The 26,693-nt window shown below is 32.3% G+C and overlaps 5 protein-coding genes across 5 annotated transcripts in view; all 5 read left to right on the top strand.

Moving 5' to 3' along the window:
• Positions 1-1,959, top strand: part of HELRODRAFT_179591 (hypothetical protein) — a gene marked incomplete at both ends in the record, with an annotated part of 3,243 nt that extends 1,284 nt beyond the window's left edge. The window contains one exon of the mRNA XM_009028408.1: positions 128-1,959. Coding sequence (XP_009026656.1) covers positions 128-1,959 — 1,832 coding nt within the window. The remainder of the gene's footprint in view (positions 1-127) is intronic.
• Positions 1,960-2,701: 742 nt separating this feature from the next.
• On the top strand, positions 2,702-3,334 carry HELRODRAFT_179590 (hypothetical protein; the record flags this gene model as incomplete). The annotated part of the gene is made up of 1 exon (XM_009028407.1): positions 2,702-3,334. The coding sequence occupies one exon, from the start codon at positions 2,702-2,704 to the stop codon at positions 3,332-3,334; it is 633 nt and encodes a 210-aa protein (XP_009026655.1).
• A 4,104-nt stretch (positions 3,335-7,438) lies between these two features.
• On the top strand, positions 7,439-13,574 carry HELRODRAFT_193603 (hypothetical protein). The gene is made up of 22 exons (XM_009028406.1): positions 7,439-7,852; positions 8,122-8,182; positions 8,441-8,478; positions 8,562-8,604; positions 8,735-8,772; positions 8,878-8,920; positions 9,040-9,077; positions 9,181-9,223; positions 9,374-9,411; positions 9,516-9,558; positions 9,705-9,742; positions 9,874-9,916; positions 10,088-10,107; positions 10,493-10,529; positions 10,945-11,027; positions 11,323-11,480; positions 11,701-11,925; positions 12,068-12,202; positions 12,375-12,485; positions 12,571-12,972; positions 13,032-13,047; positions 13,069-13,574. The coding sequence occupies exons 1-20, from the start codon at positions 7,644-7,646 to the stop codon at positions 12,672-12,674; spliced, it is 1,548 nt and encodes a 515-aa protein (XP_009026654.1). The 5' UTR covers positions 7,439-7,643; the 3' UTR covers positions 12,675-12,972; positions 13,032-13,047; positions 13,069-13,574.
• Positions 13,575-15,682: 2,108 nt separating this feature from the next.
• Positions 15,683-16,664, top strand: HELRODRAFT_179588 (hypothetical protein; the record flags this gene model as incomplete). The annotated part of the gene is made up of 4 exons (XM_009028405.1): positions 15,683-15,852; positions 16,161-16,221; positions 16,455-16,492; positions 16,589-16,664. The coding sequence occupies 4 exons, from the start codon at positions 15,683-15,685 to the stop codon at positions 16,662-16,664; spliced, it is 345 nt and encodes a 114-aa protein (XP_009026653.1).
• Positions 16,665-17,448: 784 nt separating this feature from the next.
• Positions 17,449-21,831, top strand: HELRODRAFT_193602 (hypothetical protein). Its single transcript, XM_009028404.1, has 13 exons — positions 17,449-17,486; positions 17,627-17,646; positions 18,173-18,209; positions 18,612-18,694; positions 18,992-19,149; positions 19,382-19,606; positions 19,743-19,877; positions 19,944-20,054; positions 20,171-20,338; positions 20,470-20,640; positions 20,757-20,884; positions 21,024-21,181; positions 21,433-21,831. Exons 1-13 carry the CDS (start codon positions 17,466-17,468, stop codon positions 21,539-21,541), a joined length of 1,524 nt encoding a protein of 507 aa, XP_009026652.1. The 5' UTR covers positions 17,449-17,465; the 3' UTR covers positions 21,542-21,831.
• Positions 21,832-26,693: the final 4,862 nt, after the last annotated feature.

Raw genomic sequence — 26,693 nt, 5'->3', positions numbered from 1 at the left:
ACACAATCATCGCTATCACATTCATCAACATCGTTGTCATCATCATCATCATCATCATTGCCACCACTGATACCATTATCATCATCATTATCTTCAGTAATATTAACAACAACAACAACAACAACAGCAGCAGCGTGCAGATCGGTGGCAAACATTTTGTTGAGTAGTTACAAGACATTGAGACAACGACTCTTTCTACAACCAACAACACCAACTGCAACAACACCCTACAAACAAACAACAACTGTCTTCAAGTTGCCTAAAATAGAAAGTGAAACTAATGTTAGTGTATTGCCGCACAAAATTCCATCCTTTTCATCAGCTGATATTTTAAAAATTAGCGGGAAACTCGGCGAAAATTTGGAAGGATCTAGATTGCAGATTTTGCAGTCTGGCCTGATTGGCGTTGCTACCAACAACGTGATAAACAATTTGAAGTTTTTAAACACTGTTGGTGTAAATAGCACTAGCATCAACAACAATGAAAACATCAACAACATCAACCACAACCACAACAACAACAACAACATTACATCGACTATAAAACAGTTGTTGTGGTTGAAACAACAACAGGAATTGTTGAAGGTACATATCGAGTTGTGCTACATGCAACAGCGCTTGTCACTAGCCAGACAACACGTGTTCAACAACAACAACAACATCAATAATACTATAAACAACAATAACAACAACAACGTTAATATTACTAACCACATCAATAACAATACCAAAATCGTGAATGGTAACATTAATTTCAGCAACCACAAAATTAGTTTACTGACCGGTGAGGTTAACAACACTAACAAGAAAGATATAAGAAGTTTGAGCAACACCATGCAACATAACATCAACATTATTAACAACAACAGCCCAAATATCCTCAACAACATCAACAACAATAACATTAATACCAATAATATCACTAACAACAACAACAGCAGCAGCAACAACAACAACAACAATATTTTTGATGAGATTGCGACAAACTTAACAAACAATTTTGATCTAGAGAACTACAGATTTTTCAACAACAACCTCGACGACAACAGTTACGATAGCAACATGGACAACTTCTACAACCGATTGGACAACTATTCTATTATAAACAACAACATCAACAGCAACAACATTAACAACAATAACACCAATAACATCAACAATGATACTGAGAACAGTAGTAGCAAGAACAACAGTGACGACCAATTCATGTATACAGATTTCTTCTTCAATGAACTCTCTCCAACCGAGAATGAATTTTTCAACGCTCAAAACAACAGCAATTGCTTTGAAAATAATGACATCAGCATCAACAACAACATCAACATCAACAACGACGATGATGACGACAGCATGGATATGAAATTTTTATTTGACAACAACGGAAGCATAGACAGTAGTATCACCGTAGACAATAAAATGACCATTGAAAATGATTATGCCGCAGACGAAAATTTTATAATCGACAATGATTTCACGAAAATGGAGACTGAAGATAATGCTGATGACATTTCAATGCTAACCAACATCTCATTCTCTACAATTCTAAACAATAGCAACTTCAACAACATTAATAGCGGCAACAGCATCAGTTTCAGCAACATTAGTGGCAGCAACAACAACGTCATCAACATCAACAACATCGGCAACAACAATAACAACAACATCTCATCCACAACACACTATCAACCAATCAAACTTGAACCACAATACCCCTTAATGCTCCCTTACCAAAATTCTCAAGATTTTTTTCAACAAACTCATTCACTGTCATCATTATCATCATCACCCTTACTGCCATCATCGTCATCATTAATGTCATCATCATTACCGTCATCATCCATGACGTCATCGTCATCATTGATGTCATCAAATTTCATCAACAAATCACACCAGCCACCACCCCTTTATAGCGAAGTGGTACTTAATGCCAAGAGAATTGTAAGTAGGGGTGATGAATGAATGAATGAACGAACAAACGAACGAACGAACGAACGAATATATAAATGATTGAATGAATTAATAGACAAACAAATAAACGAACGAACGAACGAACGAACGAACGAACGAACGAACGAATGAATGAATTGCCAAACAAACAACGATAATAAAAATAAAAATATATAATAATAATAATTTCAAAACAAACAAACAATCAAACGATCAGACGAATGGTAGATAGAAGAAAAATGTTATTAATACGTTTCATTTTATCATCAGCCTCATAGACGTGATTTATAATTAGAACACAAGTCGCTGAGTGGATGTTTTGTCTGTGGTTCATTTCTTCTCTACTGATACCTATATCTATAAATAATTATTGTTATTATAATTGTTATTCTTATTCTTCTTATTATCTTTGTTGCTTTGTGTTTTTTTTATTGTTTCTACTATTACTGCTGCTGCTACTATTTTTACCGCAGCCATCTCTACTGCTGCAGATGCTGCTCGAGTTGCTACCACATTTCTACACGTTCTTAATTTTATATAGTTGAAATTATTGTTAAGAATATTCGGGCTACTCTGACTAATAAAAACAAAGGTATCAATTGTGAATAATAATAATAATAATAATAATAACAATAGTAATAATTATAATAATAATAATATTAGTAATAACAATAGCAATAATAAATTTTCCTGAAACTAGATTCAATCACTGCCAGCGATAAATCAATTCGAAACGAAACCTCTTCACGGCACGATGACGTCATCGCCAACGTCATCATCATCATCAACGACGACAACAACATCAGTTGCATCTCTTTATAGCACTAACGCAGCACGTAACGCCGATGACATTAACCCTCTCATCATTAGCAACAACCCAAACAACAACAACAACATCATTAACAACAACAACCACCACCACAACAACATCATTAACAACAACAACAACAACAATTTTTTTTACGATACAACTAACAATGACATTAACAACTGCAATATATATTTCAACAATAGCAGCAACAACGGCAACGTGAATATCAGTGATAACATCAACTTTGATAGCATTCTAAAAGACGAAAACCTTATTAATGTCACGGCCAATAGCAGTATTTTTAATTGGATTGCCAACAACAATAACAACATCAATGACATCATCATGAACAACAACGTCATCAATAGCGGTAGTAACAGCAGTAACAGCAGTTACAGCAATGATGACGTCAACATCAGCAACAACAACAACAACAACATTAACTTCAACAACTTCAACAACAACGACAATAGTAATAACAATAATAACATCAATAACAATAGTAACAATCAGTTTCTTAACAGCGAAATTAATTTTAACTTTTTTACGTCCCACTTTCTTGAGTCTGCATCGTGAATGGATTTTTTAACTTTTCAATCATTTTATTTGAAAATTTATAATGAAAATTTTTAATAGTTGATGATAATTTAATTTATTTTAATGATTTTAGTCATTTTAATTTGTTCGATTAATTTACATATTTATAATAATTTATATATATATTATGTAATATATATATATATATATTTATATAGTATAAATATATATATATATATATATATAAACTTCGGTTTTAAGTTTTAATGATTTATTTATTCATTGTAATATATCAAAAGTGTTTATTACGCATATTTAGCTTTTCCACATACAACAAACATAACATACATTACACAGGCGTACTACACACACACACGCACACACTCACACACACACAAACACACACACACACACACATGTATATTTCACAAATATTTTACACATTGTGCAATTGATATATAGATATACAAAATTATTATATGTGCGTGTTGTTTTATTTAAACTTTTCTATGTATTCATGTGCGTGTGTGTGTGTTTGTGTGGATATGTATATCTATATATATATATATATATATATATATATGTGTGTGTGTGTGTATGTGTGTGTGTGTGTGTGTGTCTGTGTGTGTGTGTGTTTGTGTGGGTGTGAGATTTTTTGTGTGCGGATGTTCAAACTCTCAACATTGTAATTATTCGTACTTGATTTCATTTATCTTCAGATCATCAAAAATGTACAAACATATATTTTTACGTATTTATTATAAAAAGATCTCATATTTGTTTTGTGCCTTTGTGAAGATGGATGGATGGCAGGATGGATAGATTGGGATTTTCAATCAAGTTGTTTGTTTGTTTATTCTTTCGTTCGTTCGTTCATTCGTTTGTTTGTTTGTTTGTTTGTTTGTTTGTTTGTTTGTTTGTTTGGTGATTTCATAAAGTGCACTTGAAAAGAAAATCACGCCTTACGTAATGATGATGTTATTGAAAAAAATGCGAGAAAAACTATTTTTAGTTTTTTTTTGAAAATTGTGAAACAAAAAACAGACAAAGAAATAATATCACGGGCAGCAAACAACTGTAAATTGAATAATAACAAGAAGAAGATGAAAAAGAAGAAAAATAAAAAAGATAATAAACTCAACTATAATAATAGCAATAATGAAAGCACGTATCTTTGTGTACCTGAGATTTATTCTAATTGGGTTGTTGATCCCGACTCGAATCCAATGAAAGACGACGACATTTTCAATTTTTTACTTTTTTCATCAATTATTGTAGCAACATTCATAGATAAATTAACAACAACACCACCAACAACAACAACAACAGCAACAACAATAATAATAATAATAATAGTATGGTAAGCCCATAGATGGCATTAATGATGGATAATGAGCACTGAAAAAACTTCCAATTATTATCTGACACAAGAAGAAATCCACAAAAACACAGAAATAAAACCGCGATGAGAGAAAATAATTACGTAAAAAAACTTATTTATATAGCAAAAAACTGCACGTCAAACGAGTTAAAAACAAGCGTTGAACATGTTTTGATATCCGATATTCGTTCATACTCGGTTGATGATCTCGACTCGTATCTAGATAGTCGACGGTTTTTCCTAAAAAAGATTTTTACTTTTTTATCGATTTTAACGGTGATCTTCATCCTACTACTCATCATCAGCATCCTTAGTGCCATCATGATCACCATCATCGTCGTCGTCACCATCATCATCGTCGTCATCATCAAATTTTCATCATGGTCATTAAATTGTCATAGAACGTTTGAAGGTGAAACTTTCAAAGATGTGAGCTCTCAGAACGAAGCATAACAATTTATTTATAAATTTCTTGTTATTTGAAGTGACTCATGTTAAATTATTGCATTATATTATATTAAGTATTTTTGCATTTATACAGTCTAGGCTGAAAGTGTTGGTTTAATGCTTAAAATACCTCGCACAACATGTGTGTGTGTGATGTGTTCATCCCATGTATTACATACACTGTAAGTTTGTTAATAGGCCTAAGCAATATCATAGAGATTTGTGTTGTAACGCGTATAGTTTGTATTTGAATTATATAAATACGCATGTGTGTGCGTGTGTGTTTGTGCACTTACGTGTGCGTATGTGTGTGTGTGTTATCTTATCAATCAAATCTATATCAAAACAAAAAAATCTTTTGTTATCATATCGGCGAAACGACGTTATCGCGTTATTAAAAAAGTTTGATTAATTTATCATAAAAGATCATTAGATGATCCTTAGATTGGAGGCAACGCAGACGACATGGCTAGGAAAATTTTCTTCCTCCAAAATCACATTTCTACTAAATATAACGTAACGTGAATTTTTTCATTTCGTTAAACATAAACACAATAATCATTACGTACTACACATCATATTATTAATATTACTTAGTTAATTCTAAGTTAATAAGAATAATTTTTTTATCTCTTTTTTTAAAAGTTTGGCGCGCTTACGAGAATGAGTTCCACATGAATCTAGTAAAAAGTACCAACTTTATTCATCTAATCAACACCACATTCCAAAAAATAGCGAACTGCCAGTGCTTGTTTGGTCATACAAAATGAAAATCATTCGGTCGATCCAAAATGTTATACATCAAGGACGTCAGGATTCTCATTAGTTCATTAGCAAATTATTCATTTTTATGAGTCGTACGTAAAGATGCTAACTAACTACCAGCTTAATTCACTATATCAGCTCCACATTTTCAAAAATAATTAAATTAATTAATTGTTCATAATGATAACAATTCGTGTCTAAATAGTGAAAGGATTAAAAACTGACTGTGTTGATGATGATTAACAAAAGACTAGTTATACAATTATGATAATCACGTGATAAGATGATGGTGGTGAAAATGATAACAATGTTTGTGGAAACTTTCATGGTGATAACCTGCCAGTCCACCACATCCATAATATTAATTACAGTATTTATGATGATGATCATGGTGATAAATTAATAACTAACAAATAAAAATTTTATTCCTAATCATAATAATAACAAAAATAAATAAATCTCATAATTAAAACAATAATAATAATAATACGTAAATAAGAGCAGTGTTAAACGTAAAAGGAGACTTCACGGAACTAAATAAAGACTCACTTGTGAGGGCTTTTGAAGTACTTTCTGTATTAGCCAGTACACTGGTGGCTAAAACTTTCGGTGTAAAAATTGTTATGAATAATTTTTCTCTAATAAATGATGTTTTAGCAGTTGTTATTGGCTTTGTAAACATTTTAATTTTAGTTTTTGCTTACTTTGAAATGAATTGTTGATTCGATATGGTGTTGTATGCTCCGCGTAAACTTTAAGCCAACAAAAAACCCGAACTCGAACTAATTAAACTAAACAGGATAAAATAACTAATTGATGATTACCGTCTATTTAGTAACAGTAGTAGTAGTAGTAGTAGTAGCAGTAGTAGTAGCAGCAGTAGTAGTAGCAGCAGCAATAGTAGCAGCAGCAGCAGCAGCAGCATTAGTAGTAGTAGTAGTAATAAGAGTAGTTAAGAAGAGAAGTAGTAGCAGTAGTAGTATTAGTAGTAGTAGTAGGTAGTAGTAGTAGTAGTGGTAGTAGTAGTAGTAATAAGAGTAGTAGTAGTAGCAGTGGTAGTATTAGTAGTAGTAGGTAGTAGTAGTAGTAGTAGTAGTAGTAGTAGTAGTAGTAGTAGTAGTAGTAGTAGTGGTAGTAGTAGTAGAATATTAGTACTAGCAGCAGCAACAGCAGTAGCAGTAGTAGTAACGGTATTTGTTTGTTTGTTACTTCTTATGTTTTCTTCCAGAGTTTGTCATCTTAGCCGCTTGATTCAAAGTTGCATGGATTGTAATTAGGATTGGTCGATGCCTTTGTTCTTTAAGGATGCAACGCTAAAGACTGATCAATAGATTGTGAAAAATTAAACGTGTTAGACAATTAAAAATATATATTTAGACACTTAATTACTGTTCATCAAACATGTATAAACTTAAACACTACACACACAAACACACACACATTCACACACACACACATACACACACACACACACACACACATATATATATATATATATATATATATATATAGTTATAAACTTTATTTCGGTGTCATTCATTCAAAGATGAAAATCGTCTGAATGATTTTCGAATTTAGCCGATCCGATCTACTTGTGCGTGTCTGTAATAAATTGACTGTGGCAAGTTAGAAATATTTGGGAGATAGTTCAATCTCCCTGTTTAAAATATTGAAATACTTTTGTGCAATATTCATATCGTAGATAGGATTGTAGTTGAAATTTTAGTTGAAGTTAGTTTTTAAATTTAAATAAAAATGTACCTGTCTGAGCTTTTGTTAGTTGCGGTCCTCGTATCGGGCTACGCTGGCAATCTGCTCGCGACATCTTCAAGAGAATCAGATCTCTCGGAAGGACTTGATGTTAGTGATCGAGGTGAGGAAAACTTTCGTGAAGATCGAGAAGTGTTGGAGTCAAATTTACCCAAGTCAGAAGAGCCGGAGTTTAAGAGAGAGCTTCTTGATGCGTTGGAGCTATTTTTTCTCTCTTTTTTTTAATTAAAAGTTCAAATTAATTCAATGTAATGTTTACTGCCATTGTTTTTTATTGTTTCATTTGCAAGCAATACGCAGTTTTATGCAAATAAGCGTGAGCCAATGCGTCGAACATTGCGTATAATAGACGCTAAGTGTTCGAACCCACTTATTGCAAAAGTGAGCCAGGTGCCTCTAACTATTACACCGTCTTGACACCAAACTAATAATATAACAATATGTTTTTGATAAATGGTTTCAGCTTGACAGAAAGTAGTTTATCGAGACAGAAGAACTTTGTTCCTGACAGAACAAAATATAAGGTGATTATTTTCAGTTTTTGCTTTCGTTTGCTTTCAGTTATTTTTGTGTTTATTTAAACGTGTTTTTTAGTGTTGTTTGAAATTTTCATTTGGCAGAAATGTTAAATCACAAATTGTTAAAATGACAAAAATTATGATGAAGATGGTGATGAGACGAAAATGATGAGATGTTGATGATGATGAAGAAGATGATGATGACAACGACGACATTAAGGATAATGATAAAAAAAAAATATTGCAAAATTTTATTCTACGCAGAATCCACCGCCATTCTTTCCACACGGCTTAAAAAAAAGGTAAATTAATTTGAAATCATTTTTTAAACTTATTTAAGAAAAAATTGAATAAAGCCTTTTTAATTAATGCAATTACATTACAGGCACCATCATAAATGGATTTGGATGACTAAGAAAGATACTATGGTAAACATAATACCTCTACGTGTGTACGCGCGCGTGTGTGTATGTGTGTGGGGTTTGTGTGTAATAAGAGCGACGATGACTATGATGAGGATGGTGATGAAATTAATTTTAAAAAATTTTTGTCCCACAGGATTCAGAGCCAAACTTGCCGACCGACAACAAAAAAAGGTAAAAAAAAACTATTTTTAATTATTAATAATTTTTTTTAAATTTATTCAATGATAAGAATTAGGAATCTTAAATCATTTTTAACTAATGGAACCACATTACAAGGCACCATCATAAATGGATTTGGATGACCAAGAAAGATACTATGGTAAACATAACGTCTCTGTGTGCATTTGTGTGCGTGTGTTTGTGTGTGTGTGACGACAACGATGACAATGATAAAGAGAATGATGATCAAATTATTTTAAAAAAATGTATATCCCACAGGATTCAGAGCCAAACATACCAACCGACAACCAAAAAAGGTAAAAAAAACTATTTTTATATATTAATAATTAAAAAAAATTCATTTAATGATAAGAATAAAGAATTCTATATCATTTTTAACTAATGGAACCATATTACAAGGCACCATCATAAATGGATTTGGATGACTAAGAAAGATACTATGGTAAACATAACGCCTCTGTGTGCATTTGTGTGTGTGCGCATGTGTGTTTGTTTGTGTGTGTGTGTTTGCGTGTGTGTGTGTGTGACGACAACGATGACAATGATGAAGAGAATGATGATCAAATTATTTAAAAAAATTTATATCCCACAGGATTCAGAGCCAAACATACCAACCGACAACCAAAAAAGGTAAAAAAAACTATTTTTAATTATTAATAATTTTTTTAAAATTTATTCAATGATTAGTATTCGGAATCTTAAATCATTTTTAACTAATGCAAACACATTAACAGGCACCATCACAAATGGATTTGGATGACTAAGAAAGATACTATGGTAAACAAAATGCCTCTATGTGCATTTGTGTGTGTGCGTATGTGTGTTTGTTTGTGTGTGTGTGTTTGTGTGTGTGTGTGACGACGACAATGACAATGACAAAAAGGGTGATGATCAAATTAATTAAAAAGATTTATATCACGCAGGATTCAGAGCCAAACTTGCCGACCGCGAACAAAAAAAGGTAAAAAAACAATTTTTGATTCAATATATTTTTTTTAAATTTCAATTTAAAATTAAAACAAAATTTTCAAATTAGAAAAAAACTTTTGAGATGTTGTCAATCATTTTTAATTAATGCAACCACTTTAAAAGGCACCATCATAAATGGATTTGGATGACAAAGAAAGATACTTTGGTAAACATAATAATGCATTTACGTAAAACTGCGTGTGTGTGTGTGTGTGTGTGTGTGTGTGTGTGTGTGTGTGTGTGTGTGTGTGTGTGAATAAATATATGTGTGTGTGCAAATGTGTTTATGTGTATTTGGTTCTTTTTATTCTATTTCAATTTTTTTCTTTTTTTTCAGGAAAATAACGTTGGTGATAGGTAAGTCATATGTAAATATATTTGTGTGTGTGTGTGTGTGTGTGTGTGAGAGTGAGTGTGTGTAATTATCTAATACAAGGGTGGGCAAACTATGGCCTGTGGGCCGAATGCGGTCCATGAAACCATTTTATGCGGCCCGCAAGGCCTTGTTCGACAAATAAAAAGTCTTCAGCCAGACTTTACGAACAAAATACTTTAAAAAATAAAAGTTTCTCCCCCGATCAACGATCAACGGGTCGAAAAAATTTGCTTTTGAAAAACATATGCGGCCCTTCAAAGGTAAAATAGTTTTCAATGCGGCCCTCACAGCAAAAAGTTTGCCCACCCCGGATCTTAAAATATAATATAATATTGTTATTTCAAATTTTTAATTTCATTATTCTAGTGAGATAACTAAAAGAGATAATGCTGTCTACCCTACGGTATTATAATTATTAATATTTCTATTATTCTTAATTATATTTTAATATTTTTTCATATTAATAGTATATGTCATTTATTGTTTCAATAAAAAACTTTTTATTCTCGTTGTATTAAAACCTTTTATTTTAGTATAAACTTTTCAAAAAAAATTTTTACGTAATTCAGAAATAATTTGGCTTCCAAATATTGTATAAGTTTAGAACGCCAGTAAACCTACGATAAAAATGATTTTAATGAGAAACATCGCTCTCATATAAACGATTGCTCTGAGATTAATAAACAAGAATCAACCAGTTAAACAACTTAATTAATACGTTAAATAACGTAGACAAATTAAAGACAAAATTTTAACATTTACGGTGTTAAAATCTTAGTTGACTTAATAGAAAAGTTGAAATGAAAACATATTGGCAGGAATTTTTACAAAGATTTGGTTACTTGCCCGAGCCAGAGCCTGGCGTTGCGTATGATTCAGAAACTAAAACCAACGCAATAAAGTTTGACATTTTTATAATTATTACCATTACATTTTTTTATCAAAAAAATCAACATTTACGCAAAAGTTACTGTCGCATTTCATATGCACGCCCCAACCACACAACATACACACACTCTTTTTCTCTTTCTCACCCATATACTAAAAATTCTCTCATGCACACACATTCAAACACACATACAAAGACACACATCCACATTTATTCACACTTACACTGAAAATCATCCGATCATAACCAATTAATTACACGCACAATGAAAACCATTCCGCAAGTTCAACAACACTAACTTTTGCAGAGAATTCCAGAACATGTATCACTTGGAAGAGACTGGAAAACTGAACGACGAAACGATTCACGCCATGACGATTCCAAGATGTGGAATTCCCGACATCATTAGTGACGAAGAAAGTGATGATGAGAAACGGGGAATAGCTAAAAGATTTGATGCCTCTGGTTGGTAGGGTGGGTAGAGTTGGGAGTGGCTAAGGTTTGGTTTTACATACGATTAAAAGATGTTTAATGATTTGCGAAAGAATTATTAATTTATAACAGTATAACCGAATTTTGTACGATTGTTAAAGTGCATTATATCAGTCAGTCATTTTAAATTTGTCAATTTCTGTCAATGGATCAGCGCCAAGTTATTTAAAAAACCGATCATTATGTTGAAAAGCTTACAAATGGAAGAAAAACCAACTGAAGTGGAAACTGCAGAACTTTTGGTATGCTGACAGAATGCCAGAAAGCATCCAGAGACGAGCGATAACAGATGCCTTTGCTCTCTGGAGTCAGGCAGTCCCACTCGATTTCCAGGAAACAACAGGGAAGGCTGATTTGAACCTCAAATTTGTCAACGGAAATCATGGAGATGGTCCAGGAAATGCATTTGATGGACCAAGTCAGATTATTTTTTCATTTATAGAGGTCGTTAGTATCTATTAATAATTTTATTTCATTCAGTTAAATAGAAATTTGCAAATAAACAAACTACGTAAATAAATAAACTTAGAACCAAACTGCAATTATCGTCAACATCACAGATGGAGTACTTGCGCACGCCTTCTTTCCAGAAAATGGAGAACTTCATTATGACGCCAGAGAAGATTGGACAGACGGGGTAAACAAGGGCATCAATTTGAAAATTGTTACTGCCCATGAGTTGGGGCATGCTATTGGTTGGTTCCAACTGGGGTTTTTATTTTTATATCTTTTTCTAACTTTGTTACTATTTCTCTCTTTATTCATTTTAAGAAACAAGTTCAAGCATTAAGTAACAAATGGTAATTTTAATGAATTCAATGAACTAAATTAACGATTTGAAAATAAAAAAATTGAATTCTTCTACAGGACTGGGTCATTCAAATGTTCAAGGCGCATTGATGGCTCCGTATTATGCAGGCTATGAGAAAAATTTTAAGCTGAGAGATGACGATATACGTGGAGCGCAGACGTTATATGGTTGGCCATTTTTATTTATTTGTTTATTATCTATTTATTCATTCATTCATCTACCAGTCAATCATAAATTAATTAATCGATCAAGGTACGAGGAACAACCGGAAGTCGTTCAAAGTAAATAAAGGTGTTTGGTGGGTCCCTGGGCCCAGGTTTGGACGGTCAAATGATTATGAAGAAGATGAAGAATGACGAAAATGAAAAAGATGGGGATTGTGATAAAGATGGTGAAAAGGACAAAGCTGAATAAAGTTTGGAAATGTGAAATGTGTGGTTTTCACCATGAGGAAAAACATTGAACTACGAATAAAATGAAATTATTAAATGTAATTTGGTTTAATTAACTTTAATTTCCAGAAAAAAACAGATTTTATTAAAATTTATCGAATTTATGTTGTTTATTCAACAAGCCTATATTCAACCATTTACATGCTTGTAGTGCAGCTTTTAATGTATATATATATATATATATATATATATATATATATATATATATATATATATATATATATATATATATACTGTGATTTTTATCAATAATATATATATACTGTGATTTTCATCAATAATATATATATATATATATATATATATATATATATATATATATATATATATTATAGGAAATTCTTTATTATCGTAGTATACCATGTAAAAGGTAAGCTTTAATAGTTTTATGATCTTTGAAAATGTATATTTTATTCAATCGCTAGGATTTATAATTTTTATTTATAGTATGAGCTTTTATTTTTTTATTATAATATATTATTAAATTCTTTTAGCGGTTTCATACATTCTAATTAACGTTAATATAATTTTGAAATTTATATTTTATAAAAATGTTATATTAATTTATCGTAAAAAAAACACTGCAATCTATCATTTTGCATACATATATATGTAATAAAATTTGAACGCCTGATAATTCATGATATTCATTGTTATAATTCTAAATATTTGAGTTTCCATTGTACGCATAGTATTATCTGTTATAAATGGCTGATTTCCCATATAAGTATGTTCTTTATATATATACTAATACTTTATATCCTACTCCTTTCAAAGTAGCGTTTAAAATAAAATAAAAATATTAATATTTGAATTTTTCAATCGTATCAAATTACCAGCTTAGCTTATTATATAAGTGCCACATTCTAAAAATATCGAACTATTGTAATACACAGTGGAAATTATTCGGCTGATTCAAGGTACTATATGTAAAAAACTTCGAGATTTCCATACCAAATTGTACATTTTCGTGTTTAGGAGATTGGGTATTACATTATATAAATCTAGTATCAAACCACCAGCTTAATTCACTATATCAACACATTCTAAGTATAATTGAATGCGTGTTCAATAATAAATAATGATAACTTTTCGGTCAATTGAAGATATTATATATCAAAAACTTCGAGATTTCTATCACCAAATTTTACGTTTTTATGATTAGGTCATTAAGGGCTACATGAAACTAGTAACAAAATACCAGCATCAACATATCAACAAATTAACATATCAGCGCCACATTTAAAAAAAGTCGAACTATACTAATACATAATGATAACTAATCGGTCGATCCAAGATAATATATATCAAATACGGAAAATAAAAAGATGGCTTCTGTTGTTAAAATGACGACGACGAAAGTGAAGTGATGAGAATAAGACTGATGATGCCGATGACCTCATTGTGTTATGGTGAAATATGATGAAAATGAAGTCAATGTTGATAATAACATCACGATGATGATGATGACGATGACGACGATGATGATGGTCTGACGATGATGATGATGATGGTGTAACGATGATGATGATGGTGTGACGATGATGATGATGAAGAAGACGATGTTGATGAGGACTACAAAACTAAATAAATAATCACGTGATGAGGATAATAAAAGTGATGGTAAACACATCAACAATATTAATTACAAAATTAATTATCATGGTAATAAATTATCTGTAATTATAACAATAACATTAATAATAATAATAATAATCATAATAAAAGTATGATAATAACAAATATTAATAATAAAAATACGTAATTAAGAGCAGTGTTAATTCTTCAACATCTAAAAGAGACTTTCCGGAACCTAACGGCTCACTTGTGAGGACTTTTGAAGTACCTTCTGTATTAACTAATACATGGCTGGCTAAAACTTTATGACCGTAAAATTGTTATGAATAATTTTACTCTTATGAATAATTTTTAGTTAATATTAATAGCTTTATCGTCGCTTTATTTCTAATTTTTGTTTACTTTGAAGTTCATTCAATGTAGTGTTATGTGGTCCGCATAAACTTTTAGCCAGCGCCAAAACTCAAACTCACACCAATTAAACTGAACAGGATAAAATAATTAATTGATAGTTATCATCGATTTAGCAGTAGCAGTAGTAGCTGCAGCAGTATTGTAGTAGTATTAGTAGTAACAATAGTTGTAGTAGTGGTAGTGGTAGTAAAAAAAGCAACAGTAGTAGTAGTGAAGAAGTAGTAATAATGGTAGATGCAGTAGTATTATTAATAATGGTAATGGAAGTAGAAAATGTAGGAGTGGTAGTAGTGGTAGTACTAGCAGTAGTAGCAGTAACAGTATTTGTTTGACAATTGTTTCTTTGATATTCTTTCAGAGTTTGTCATCTTAATCGGGTAATTAGGATTGAACAATACTTTTGTTCTTCAAGGATGCAACGCTAGAGATCATGAAAAAATTAAACGGGTTTGACAATTAAACCTACACACACAAACACACCCACACGCACAAACACGCTCACTCCACACACATTCACACACACACACATACACACACACTTATATATATATATATATATATATAAGTGTATATATATATATATATATATATATAGTGCATATATGTATCTAATGACAAATCAACTATTTTCACCCATATATATATATATATATATATATATATATATATATATATAGTTATAAACTTTATTTCGGTGTCATTCATTCAAAGATGAAAATCGTCTGAATGATTTTCGAATTTAGCCGATCCGATCTACTTGTGCGTGTCTGTAATAAATTGACTGTGGCAAGTTAGAAATATTTGGGAGATAGTTCAATCTCCCTGTTTAAAATATTGAAATACTTTTGTGCAATATTCATATCGTAGATAGGATTGTAGTTGAAATTTTAGTTGAAGTTAGTTTTTAAATTTAAATAAAAATGTACCTGTCTGAGCTTTTGTTAGTTGCGGTCCTCGTATCGGGTTACGCTAGCAATCTGCTCGCGACATCTTCAAGAGAATCAGATCTCTCGGAAGGACTTGATGTTAGTTATCGGGGTGAGGAAAACTTTCGTGAAGATCGAGAAGTGATGGAGTCAAATTTGCCCGAGTCAGAAGAGCCGGAGTTTAAGAGAGAGCTTCTTGATGCGTTGGAGCTATTTTTTCTCTCTTTTTTTTAATTAAAAGTTCAAATTAATTCAATGTAATGTTTACTGCCATTGTTTTTTATTGTTTCATTTGCAAGCAATACGCAGTTTTATGCAAATAAGCGTGAACCAATGCGTCGAACATTGCGTATAATAGACGCTAAGTGTTCGAACCCATTTACTGCAAAAGTGAGCCAGGTGCCTCTAACTATTACACCGTCTTGACACCAAACTAATAATATAACAATATGTTTTTGACAAATGGTTTCAGCTTGACAGAAAGTAGTTTATCGAGACAGAAGAACTTCATTCCTGACAGAACAAAATATAAGGTGATTTTATTCAGTTTTTGCTTTCAGTTATTCTTGTGTTGTTTAAACATTTTTTATGTTGTTTGGAAATTTTCATTTGGCTGAAATGTTAAATATAGTAAATTGTTAAAATGACAAAGGTGATGATGGAGATGGTGATGAGATGAAGATGATGATAAGCGTGAAGATTACGATATATGATGGAATGATGACGATGATAATGAAAAAATATTGAAAAATTTTATTTCACCCAGGATCCACCGCCATTTTTTCCATCCGACATCAAAAAAAGGTAAATTAATTGAACCTTATTTTTTTTAATTTGATTAAAAAATAAAATTAATTTACTAATTAATATAAAATTTAATTAGTGCAAACACATTAACAGGCACCATCATAAATGGATTTGGATGGCTAAGAAAGATACAATGGTAAAACTTATGTACTTGTGGGCATTTTTCTAGTTTTTCAACATCCCATTTGTAATTTATTTTTGTATTTGTTCGTTCGTTTGTTTATTTGTTCGTGTTTGTGTATGTGTGCGTATACGCATGTAGCGTGTTTAGAAAAGGCCAATAAATCTATGAAAAGAATGATGAAAACGACGATGATGATAGTATGATGATGAAATATATACCCCAGGACCTAGAGCCCAACTTACCAACCAACAACAAAAAAAGGTAAAAACCCATTCGTAATTGAATAAAAAAAAATTAATTCATTAAAAAATTAAAATTAAGAAGAAAGTCTTTGAAGTATTATTAATCATTTTTAATTCATGCAACTACATTACAGGCACCATCATAAATGGATTTGGATGACCAAGAAAGATACTTTGGTAAACATAATGCCTCTAAGTGCATTTGTGTGTGTGTGTGTGTGTGTGTATATATATATGTGTGTGTGTGTGTGTGTGTGTGTGTGTGTGTGTGTGTGTGTGTGTGTGTGTGTGTGTGTGTGTGTGTGTGTGTGTGTGTGTATGACGACGAAGACGACGATGATAAGTGATAAGGTTGAACAATGAATTTAATAAACCAAAATTTGTATCTCACAGATTTCAGAGCCTAACTTACCTACTGACAACAAAAAAAGGTAAAAAGGACTGTTTTTAATATTAATATTATTATACTATTATAATTTTAATATTATTATAAGACTTACAAAGTAAAATAAATTAACCAATTAAAAAAAAATCTTTTGAGGAAGTATTAACCATTTTTAATTATTGCAACCACATTAACAGGCACCATCATAAATGGATTTGGATGACCAAGAAAGATTCTATGGTAAACATAATGACGTGTAATTTTTTGAATTTTTCACTAAAATTTTGTAATAAATATTTCTGTGTGTTTGCGTTTGTTTGTGTGTATGAGTATAGTTGTTGCGACAATTTTTTTATTCTATTTTAACCTATTTGTTTCAGGAAAATAATGCTGGCGATAGGTAAGTCATGCATAAATATATGTGTGTGTCTGTGTCTGTGATTTTTTTGTAGGTCAGTGTATATATAACCTAGTAAGAAAATCTGTTTTAATGTGGTAGCAATATTTAAAAATGGTTATGAATTTCTCAAAAGTTTTTGTTTAATTAAACAACTCATTTTAAGTTGTACGTCTCATAATAACATATTGCATTAAAAACTGTTTTTTGATAACAATGCAAACTACGGTGTTTTTTTGGGTAAATTCACAACACACATTTTAGTCGCTAGAGATGTGCTATTACTCTGCCGAATAAAAATAAATAAAACCGACCGTATCTGCATCGCGTGTCGACTTTTTTCACCCATATCACTTACATTTTTATTTCCTGTGCGTATGCTGTGTATGCTTGTGTGTGTGCGTGTGTGCGTGCGTGCGTGCGTGCGTGTGTGTGTGTGTTGTGTGTGCATTATGTGTGTGTATTTATCTGGTAATTGTTAATACAATATTGTTATTGATATTTGAATTTTTTCATTGAATTATTTTAGTGAGATAGCCAAAAGAGAAAATGCCGTCTACCCTACGGTATCTTAATTATTATTATTTATATTATTAATGTTTTTTATTATTGATATAATTTGTTATTTATTGTTTTAATAAAAAAACGTTTTTATTCTCGTCTTTTTATTTTTTTTAAAACTTTTTTTATTTGAAATAAACTTTGTAAAGAAAATATTTTACTTGGTTTAGAAATAATTTGGCTTCTAAATATTTCATAAGTCTATAACGCTACTAAATCTATGAAAAGAATGATATTGAGGAGAAACATCACTGTCAGTTTTGAGATTAAAAAATTTGAATCAACTAGTTAAACAACTTAAACGCTTCTTTAAATGATGCAGACTAACTAGTTGCAACATTTCTGATGTTAAAATCTTATTTGACTTAATCAAAAATGGCAAAAACTGAATGGAAACACATCGACAGGAATTTTTACAAAGATTTGGTTACTTGCCCGAGCCAGAACCTGGTGTTGCGTATGATTCAGAAACTAAAACCAACGCAATAAAGTTTGATATTTTTATAATTAATACCATTACATTTTTTTTGTCAAGAAAATCAACATTTACAAAAAATTAAAGTCGCATTTTATATGCACGCCCAATCACACTGTACACACACTCCTCTCTTCCTCTCTTCTTCCCTCTCTCTCTCTCCTCTCTTTCTCTCTCTAACTATCTATCACACACACATACACACATAAAACTATCTCATCAATTTTATTTGCACACACATTCATACACGCACACACACACACACACAATGAAATAACCATCTCGCAAGTTCAACAACACTAACTTTTGCAGAGAATTCCAGAACATGTATCATCTGGAAGAGACTGGAAAACTGAACGCCGAAACTATTCACGCCATGACGATTCCGAGATGTGGAATTCCCGACATCATTAGCGACGAAGGAAGTGATGATGAAAAACGGGAAATAGCTAAAAGATATAACACCCCTGGTAGGTTGGGTGGATCGGGTGGGTTAGGGTGGCTAGTGTTGGTAGAGTGGGGTTGGTTAAGATTTGGTTTCATATACAATTGACTGAAATTCAATGATTTGCAGATATAGAAATGATTTATCATTGAATTATCAAATTTTGTACGAATGATAAACAGAATTTTCAATTTTGGTAAAGTTAGTCATTAGTTAAATACCAAATTATTTAGCAGTACGATTGCTAAATTTTTTAGGTTACAAATGGACCAAAAATCAACTGAAATGGAAAATGCAGAACTTTTGGTATGCTGACAGAATGTCAGAGAGTACCCAGAGACAAGCGATCACAGATGCCTTTGCTCTCTGGAGTCAGGTAGTCCCACTCGATTTCCAGGAAACAACAGGGAAGGCTGATTTGAACCTCAAATTTTCCACTAGAAATCATGGAGATGGTGCTGAAAATGCATTTGATGGGCCAAGTCAGATTATTTTTTCATTTTTAGAGGTTGTTGGTAATTTTACTTCATTCAGTTAAACTAGAAATTGGCAATAAACAATCTTCATAAATAAATTAATTAACTCAAAACAAAACTGCAATTGTTATCAACATGACAGATGGCGTACTTGCGCACGCCTACTTTCCAGAAAACGGGGAGCTTCATTATGACGCCGAAGAAGATTGGACGGATGGGGTTAACAAGGGCATCAATTTGAAAATTGTTACTGCCCATGAGTTGGGGCATGCTATTGGTTGGTTCCAATTAGGGTTTTTGTTATTATTATATTTTTTTCTAAAAAAATTGAAATCGTCCACAGGACTGGGTCATTCAAATGTTCAAGGCGCATTGATGGCTCCGTATTATGCAGGCTATGAGGAAAATTTTAAGCTGAGATATGACGATATTTTGGGAGCGCAAACGTTATATGGTTGGTAACTATTTATTCACTAATTTATCGTAATTTAAAAAAAAAGAAGAAAAATGAATAATAATTTATATAAAACATCTTTTGATCAAACCAATAAAATGTTATTTTATCGATAGGTGGAAGAGCCCAAGATAATCCAACATCAACGACGGCTCCATCAACACTGCCCTCAACACAACCAACAAAACCAGCCACCACTCCAGCTCCCAATCCAACGACTTCCATCATTCCCGATCCATCCAATCCGGAGACTTGCAATCTTGTCGTTAAGGCTGTTGCTCAAAGTTCGTACCTGGTTTTTGGATTGTCTTTATAGTTCTTAACTTCTGTTTTGAATAGATATGTAGTTCTGTTGCTGTTTAAAGTTCAATTATGACGTTAATTCAAATTTAATTTTAAAAAACAACATTTTCAGCTCATGACCAGCGCATATATTTTTACGTCGGTGACAAGATGTGGAGAGCCAGTGACTACGGAGTCGATCCGGGCTTTCCAGCTCTTATTTCCACCGCGTACGAGAAACCTCCTTCTGATGTTGATGCTGCTGTCTTCTCGTGGAAAACCTACTACACTTACTTTTTCAAAGGTCTGCGTTGAAATTATATTTGAATATAGATATTAATAATAGACAAAACACGTTTATTTAATTTGCAACATTCTGTAGTTTTATGAGAATATAATTAATACTAAATAACAATCCAGGCTCAGAGGTTTGGGTTTATTACGGATTTCAATTATTGGTGCACAAGAACGAACTCAGTTCCGCATTCCCATCAAGTCCTCAAGCTGCCTTCACATCTACTGATACAGGGCCTATTTATTTGCTGAAGGTTGGCTCTTGATATGACTTAAGCAATGTTTATTTATCTTTAAATCTTACTCTCACCCAAATAATCATCTGTTTCAATTTTCGTTATCGTCATTTGCATCTTTTTCTCCATCATCATCTTCATCACCCCCACTGAACAGGATAATTATTTGTATCAATTCGACGAGTCGACGTTTGATCTTGCGGCTGGAGTGACTCCGAAAGCGATCCAAGAGGTCTTCCCGAACTTGCCCACACCACTAAACAGCATCCTACGTCTCTCTTCAAGTCCTTTCCTTTATGTCTTCTCCGGCAATCAGTATGTCGTTGTTGTTGATTTGCCATTTGCTGGCTGTGCAGTTTGTTGTGCATTTTGCTGTGTTCATGTAGAATTGTAGAGGTGATTGTTGAGTTATTTACGATGTTGTTGTTGTTGTTGTTGTTGTTGTTGCGTTCTTCCATGTGTTGCTATTATTTGTTGTTTGGTGTTGTTATAAATGGCATCAGTGTTGCTGATGGGTTGTTCTCATTTGTAATATACAACCTAATTAATACGTTCTATCATTGCAGGTACTACAAATACGACCCTGCATCTAGAAAGGTACTAGACGGGTATCCGAAGCCCAACAAAATGTGGATGGGCAAGACATGCGGTATTCCACCGTTCACACCAAAGTAAATGGTATCTTCGTGTAAAATACCACAATCACAGAGGAAATTAAAATGCAGTTGTGTATTTGGTATCGAACTATATACACAATGATACAAACAATAATACAAATGAATAACTGTATGAAACAGTTTTTATCAATGATGCCTACATTAATTTTGTGTTTGAAATTAGTTTCAATAAAATGATTTTTAAGAATTTAGTTGGATTAGTTTCATTGTGACATTAGTTTGTTAGTTAAGCTGTAAAGTTGAAAAAATATTTGGACAGCTAAGAATATAAAATAATGTTTAAAACGTTTTGTTCTGTTTTACACACGCACACACACATACACACACGCACACACACAGACACACACATACATGCAAACATATCTATATCATTGTATATATCGCAACCATAATTACAATCATTATCATTATTATCGTCGTCGTCACTCAAATAATCATAACCAGCATTCATAGTTCCAAGGGTGTCATCATTTTCGTATGAAATCGCCATCAACGTAAGGTTTTCTAATTGAAATCATCCACCTACATTCTACTAGTACAACAACTACTTCTACTGCTACTACTATTACTACTACTACTTCTACTACTACTTCTACTACTGCTGCTTCTACTACTACTACTTTTACTACTACTTCTACTACTACTACTACTACTACTACTACTACTACTACTACTACTACTACTACTACTACTACTGCTACTACTACTACTAATATCATCATTATCACAATCAACGACATTTTTATTAGCAAGCAACACCACCACCATTATCATGATGATCATCTCATCATCGTCAACATCATCATATAGAAACATTTTCACCATTACCATCACCATGATCGTCACCATCGTCATCAGATGATGATGTATGCTGGGACTCTAAATTGAAACCAGCCAACCATATGATCTTAGGTATTAATTTCACGCTAACAGAACATTATTATCGCTAAACATCAATGATAATGTTATCATTATCATTATTATTTGTAGTGGTAGAAGTAGCGGCACAGCAGCAGTAGTAGCAGTACCAGAAGCAGTAGTAGTAGCGTTAGTAGTAGTAGTAGTAAAGCCACTGTTTGCCACTGTTGGCACAATAGAATTATAAATATGAACCTTAAGATTAAAAAAATGTTAGAAGGCTCATTGAATGTCATTCATCATCATTATAATCATTATCGTCGTTATCACTATCACAACTTTTATTTTCATCATCATCATTATCATCATCATCATTATCATCATCATCAGTGTTAACATCATCAACGATATGTAACGTAATAATTGCTTATTATAATTATTATTATTTTTATTATTATTAATAGTAGTATCACTATCATCACGTCATTATTGCCATCGTAATGTTCAACCATTCTTCGCTATTGTCATGTTGCACGTCACCGTCCTCTTCATCATCTTTACAATCATCACCATCAACGTCATCATCGTCGTCATCATCGCCATCATAGTCACTTAATAATAAAAGATACTCTGCGAGTGTTCCTTAATAACTTCGCCGTTACTCTGTAACGTGCCGCGATATTGATGATGATGATGATGATGGTGATGATGATGAGATGAGATGATTATGATGGTGGTGGTGGTGGTGGTTATGATGATGATGTTGATTACGGCACTCCAGTTGACGTTTCCAAATGCAAAGAAAAATAAAACTAATGATATCGATTTTCATGGTTATGACGTCTGCAACAAGCGTTTGATTGTAATGCTGATGAACATTGGGACGATGACGACGATGATGATGATGGTCATCATAATGATGATCATTATGATGATGACATTAATGATGATGACGAATATTGTGATGATGAGAATGATGATGATGATGGTAGTGGTGATGTTGATGTCGAATGTTAAACCAGCACAATATCGTTCTGGCATAAGCCACAATAATAAACTAAAGCAAAGACAAAACAGAAACAAAAAAATTATTAAAAAAAACTCCAACGACCAAAAACACTATTTAACTATTAAAACGGTCACAACTAGAAAGTAACCCAAAAAAACTTATAAACGATAACATAGCAGCCCTGATGAAATAAGTACAAATAATGATAAGGAGAATAATAAGAATACTAACATAAATTCTAATAAGAATAATAATAAAAAGAATAATAAAAAGAATAATAATATGAATAATAGTCAGATGCGTCCTGAGAAATGAGCGCATACTAGAAATTGCATCTGCGTCGGAGCGTGAAAAGCCCGCCAAACTCTCACGAATTACGTCACTGGCGGTTTTATGACGTCATCGTAAAACGGGAGAGGGATGGGCGCGTAACGTAACGTAACTTAACGTAACGTAACGTAATGCAGGGAGACGGTGCGTTCTTTTGAAGCGCTATAGTATGATTGGAGGCGCCTATGCGTTCTAATGTAATGATTTTTGGATAAGGGCTGTAATGAGAATAAAAATTATTGTTTTGACGATATTAATGATGAAAGTTATTTCTCTAGTGATAATAACAAAACGCAATTACAAGCAGAAATACGCACATTGGTCACGCACAAGTACAAATACGACTAACATGTTCGAGTATGACAGCCGGCGGGTATGATCTTGAAGTTATTGGGTTAGGAAAGAGCCGAAATATGCTATCAACTATCAGGATTGTTTCATGTATAATTTCCTGTTAACGCGCATCATCATGCGTCTGCCTGGTACAAATGTGCGTTTGTTTTGATACACTTATGTACATAATGTATGCGTATTCATACAAATACACACGCTTATACCCTAAGTACTTTTTTCCTCAATTTCTCAACAGTTTATTTAGTAGATTGTTTTCATCATTTTTTAGCCATCGCAATGAACAAACTCAATGATGATGGCGATCGTAATTAACATGATCGTCATCATTTTCGTCGTCATCATCATCATCATCATCATTGTTAATATCTTTATCATTAACATCATCATCATCTAACTTAAGAGCGTCATCAGCATCACCGTCAACGTCATCATGACGTCATCATCGCCAAGAACAACAAACACATCAGCAACAAATGCATCTGGAGAAAAATAGTTAGGAGGGGCATAACAGTTGAACAAATATTTGTGCAAATCATAAGCCAGCAGCCATCATTCATTCGAGCGATAAGTTATACAAACACAATTGTAACACCTCATAATACAGAAATACAAATCACGGTATACACGTACAGTATGTTGTATAAATATGTGTGTGTAAATGTGCAAGTGTGTGTGTGTAGATGTACGTGTGCATGTGTGATGTGTGTGTGCAATTCAACAACAAAAAATTAAAATTAAATCAAGTAGGAAGCTTTCTTACGTTCTGATGGCCAAAATTAATGAGAATTATATAATATAAATTGGATACCTGTATAAACATGTGTGTTGTGTAAGTGTATGTGTGTGTGCGTGTTGTGTGTGTATATGTGTGTGTATGTGTGTGTGATAAATTTTTATCAGAGGCAGCATTTTTTACGTTTTAATAAAGTGAGAAGTGCAATGTCATTTAAACAAATTTGTCGGCAGCTCGTTGCCAACGCATATGAGAAAGAGTGAGTGAGAGAGAAAGAGAAAAAAAAGTGAGAGAGAGAGAGAGAGGGGGGGGAAAGAGAGAGGAGAGAGAGAGAGAATCTGTATGTTTATATGTGTGTGGTGTTTTTTTCTTTGTGTGTGTGTTTGTGTGTGTGTTTATATTTGTGTGTGTTTACATTCGTGTTTATACATTCTTTCACGTTTGTTTATGATTTATAATTTTTCATTTTTCGCAAACACGCCTTTTACGTGTTCTACTCGAGAGAAAATTTGTGGTGTGGGTTTGCTTCCTGTGAGGATGACGACGACGATGATGACATATAACATACAAAGAATATGTATGCCATAACTTCGAATATAAGATGAGAGAAGATCTGTGTTCTTGTAATGTAAGACTTCAGTCGTCATTCATGCGTGTACCTACGCATGCATTTGTACGAAATATTAAATAATAATTATAGTAAATATTTATTATTTTTATGTTATTATTATTAATTATAATTAGATTCTGTTATGAAGATTAAAATTGCTGTTGATTCTTAACTGTTATTATGACTTTTCCGTTAAACAAGTCTCAAGCGAACAAAATTCCATCTGCTTAAGATTAATTTTCGTTATAAACTATATATAAACAACAATTAATAATAAAATAAATTAATGAGAATAATGTTATTATTATTAATCCGGTCGTCATCCGATGCTATTACTGAGAAGAGTGAAACCAAAGAAATACAGCTTATTTTATAACAAGAATTCGTTCAACACACACACGCACATAAACACAAACAAACACACACACACAAAATAAAACACAAACAAACAAACACACAAATCTACATTAGTATATAGGCATCATAAAAATAAAATAGATTATGGATGTTTTGTTTTTTAGATCAGAGAAATAGAATAAATATTGTCAGGCAGATTTAGTTTGTTCATTGGTTAGTAGTTCACTGTCTTGATTGCTTGAATAAGTGATTGAACGGTTGAATGAATCATCAACAAATTGGCTGGTTGGTTGGCTGTTGGTTGGTTTGTTGGTTGGTTAGTTGGTTGGTTTGTTGGTTGGTTGGTTTGTTGGTTGGTTGGTTGGTTTGTTGGTTGGGTGATTGATTTTCAATTTGTCATTAAATTAGTTGATCAAATAGATATTTTTATGAAATATTCTGTCTAAACTCACCAAAAATAATTATCTTTTTCACAATTTATAAAACAAATGAAATTAATTTAGTAATTAATTGTTCAATGTGTTCGTTTACATCTTCCAGTCTCACATAACGGTCATTTAATTAGTTGCTACGATCTTCAATTTTGTGCAATGTGTCACTTCTACGCTTCATCATTATGGATGTTTCCACTGTTTCAAATTTCACGATTTGTTTGAGGACGACTTTGTCTATCTTATGTGCTATTGATACATGATTTCTGTAATATAGGATTACGTCGTTGTCTTTGTTGTTTTTGAATATATAGCTTTCTTGCTGTAGTCTTTGTTGAATGGCGTTTTCAATGGATGATATTTTGTAACCATTGCTTGCTAGTAGAAACGATACACCAATCAATGATACTAATATATTAAAAAAAACTCATGATATACTGCAACAATTGTAAGACATCACAATTGGTT

The sequence above is a fragment of the Helobdella robusta genome (genome assembly GCF_000326865.2).
Source record: "Helobdella robusta unplaced genomic scaffold HELROscaffold_55, whole genome shotgun sequence".
Taxonomy (NCBI): Eukaryota; Metazoa; Annelida; class Clitellata; order Rhynchobdellida; family Glossiphoniidae; genus Helobdella; species Helobdella robusta.
This window is presented reverse-complemented; position numbering and strand designations above follow the sequence as displayed.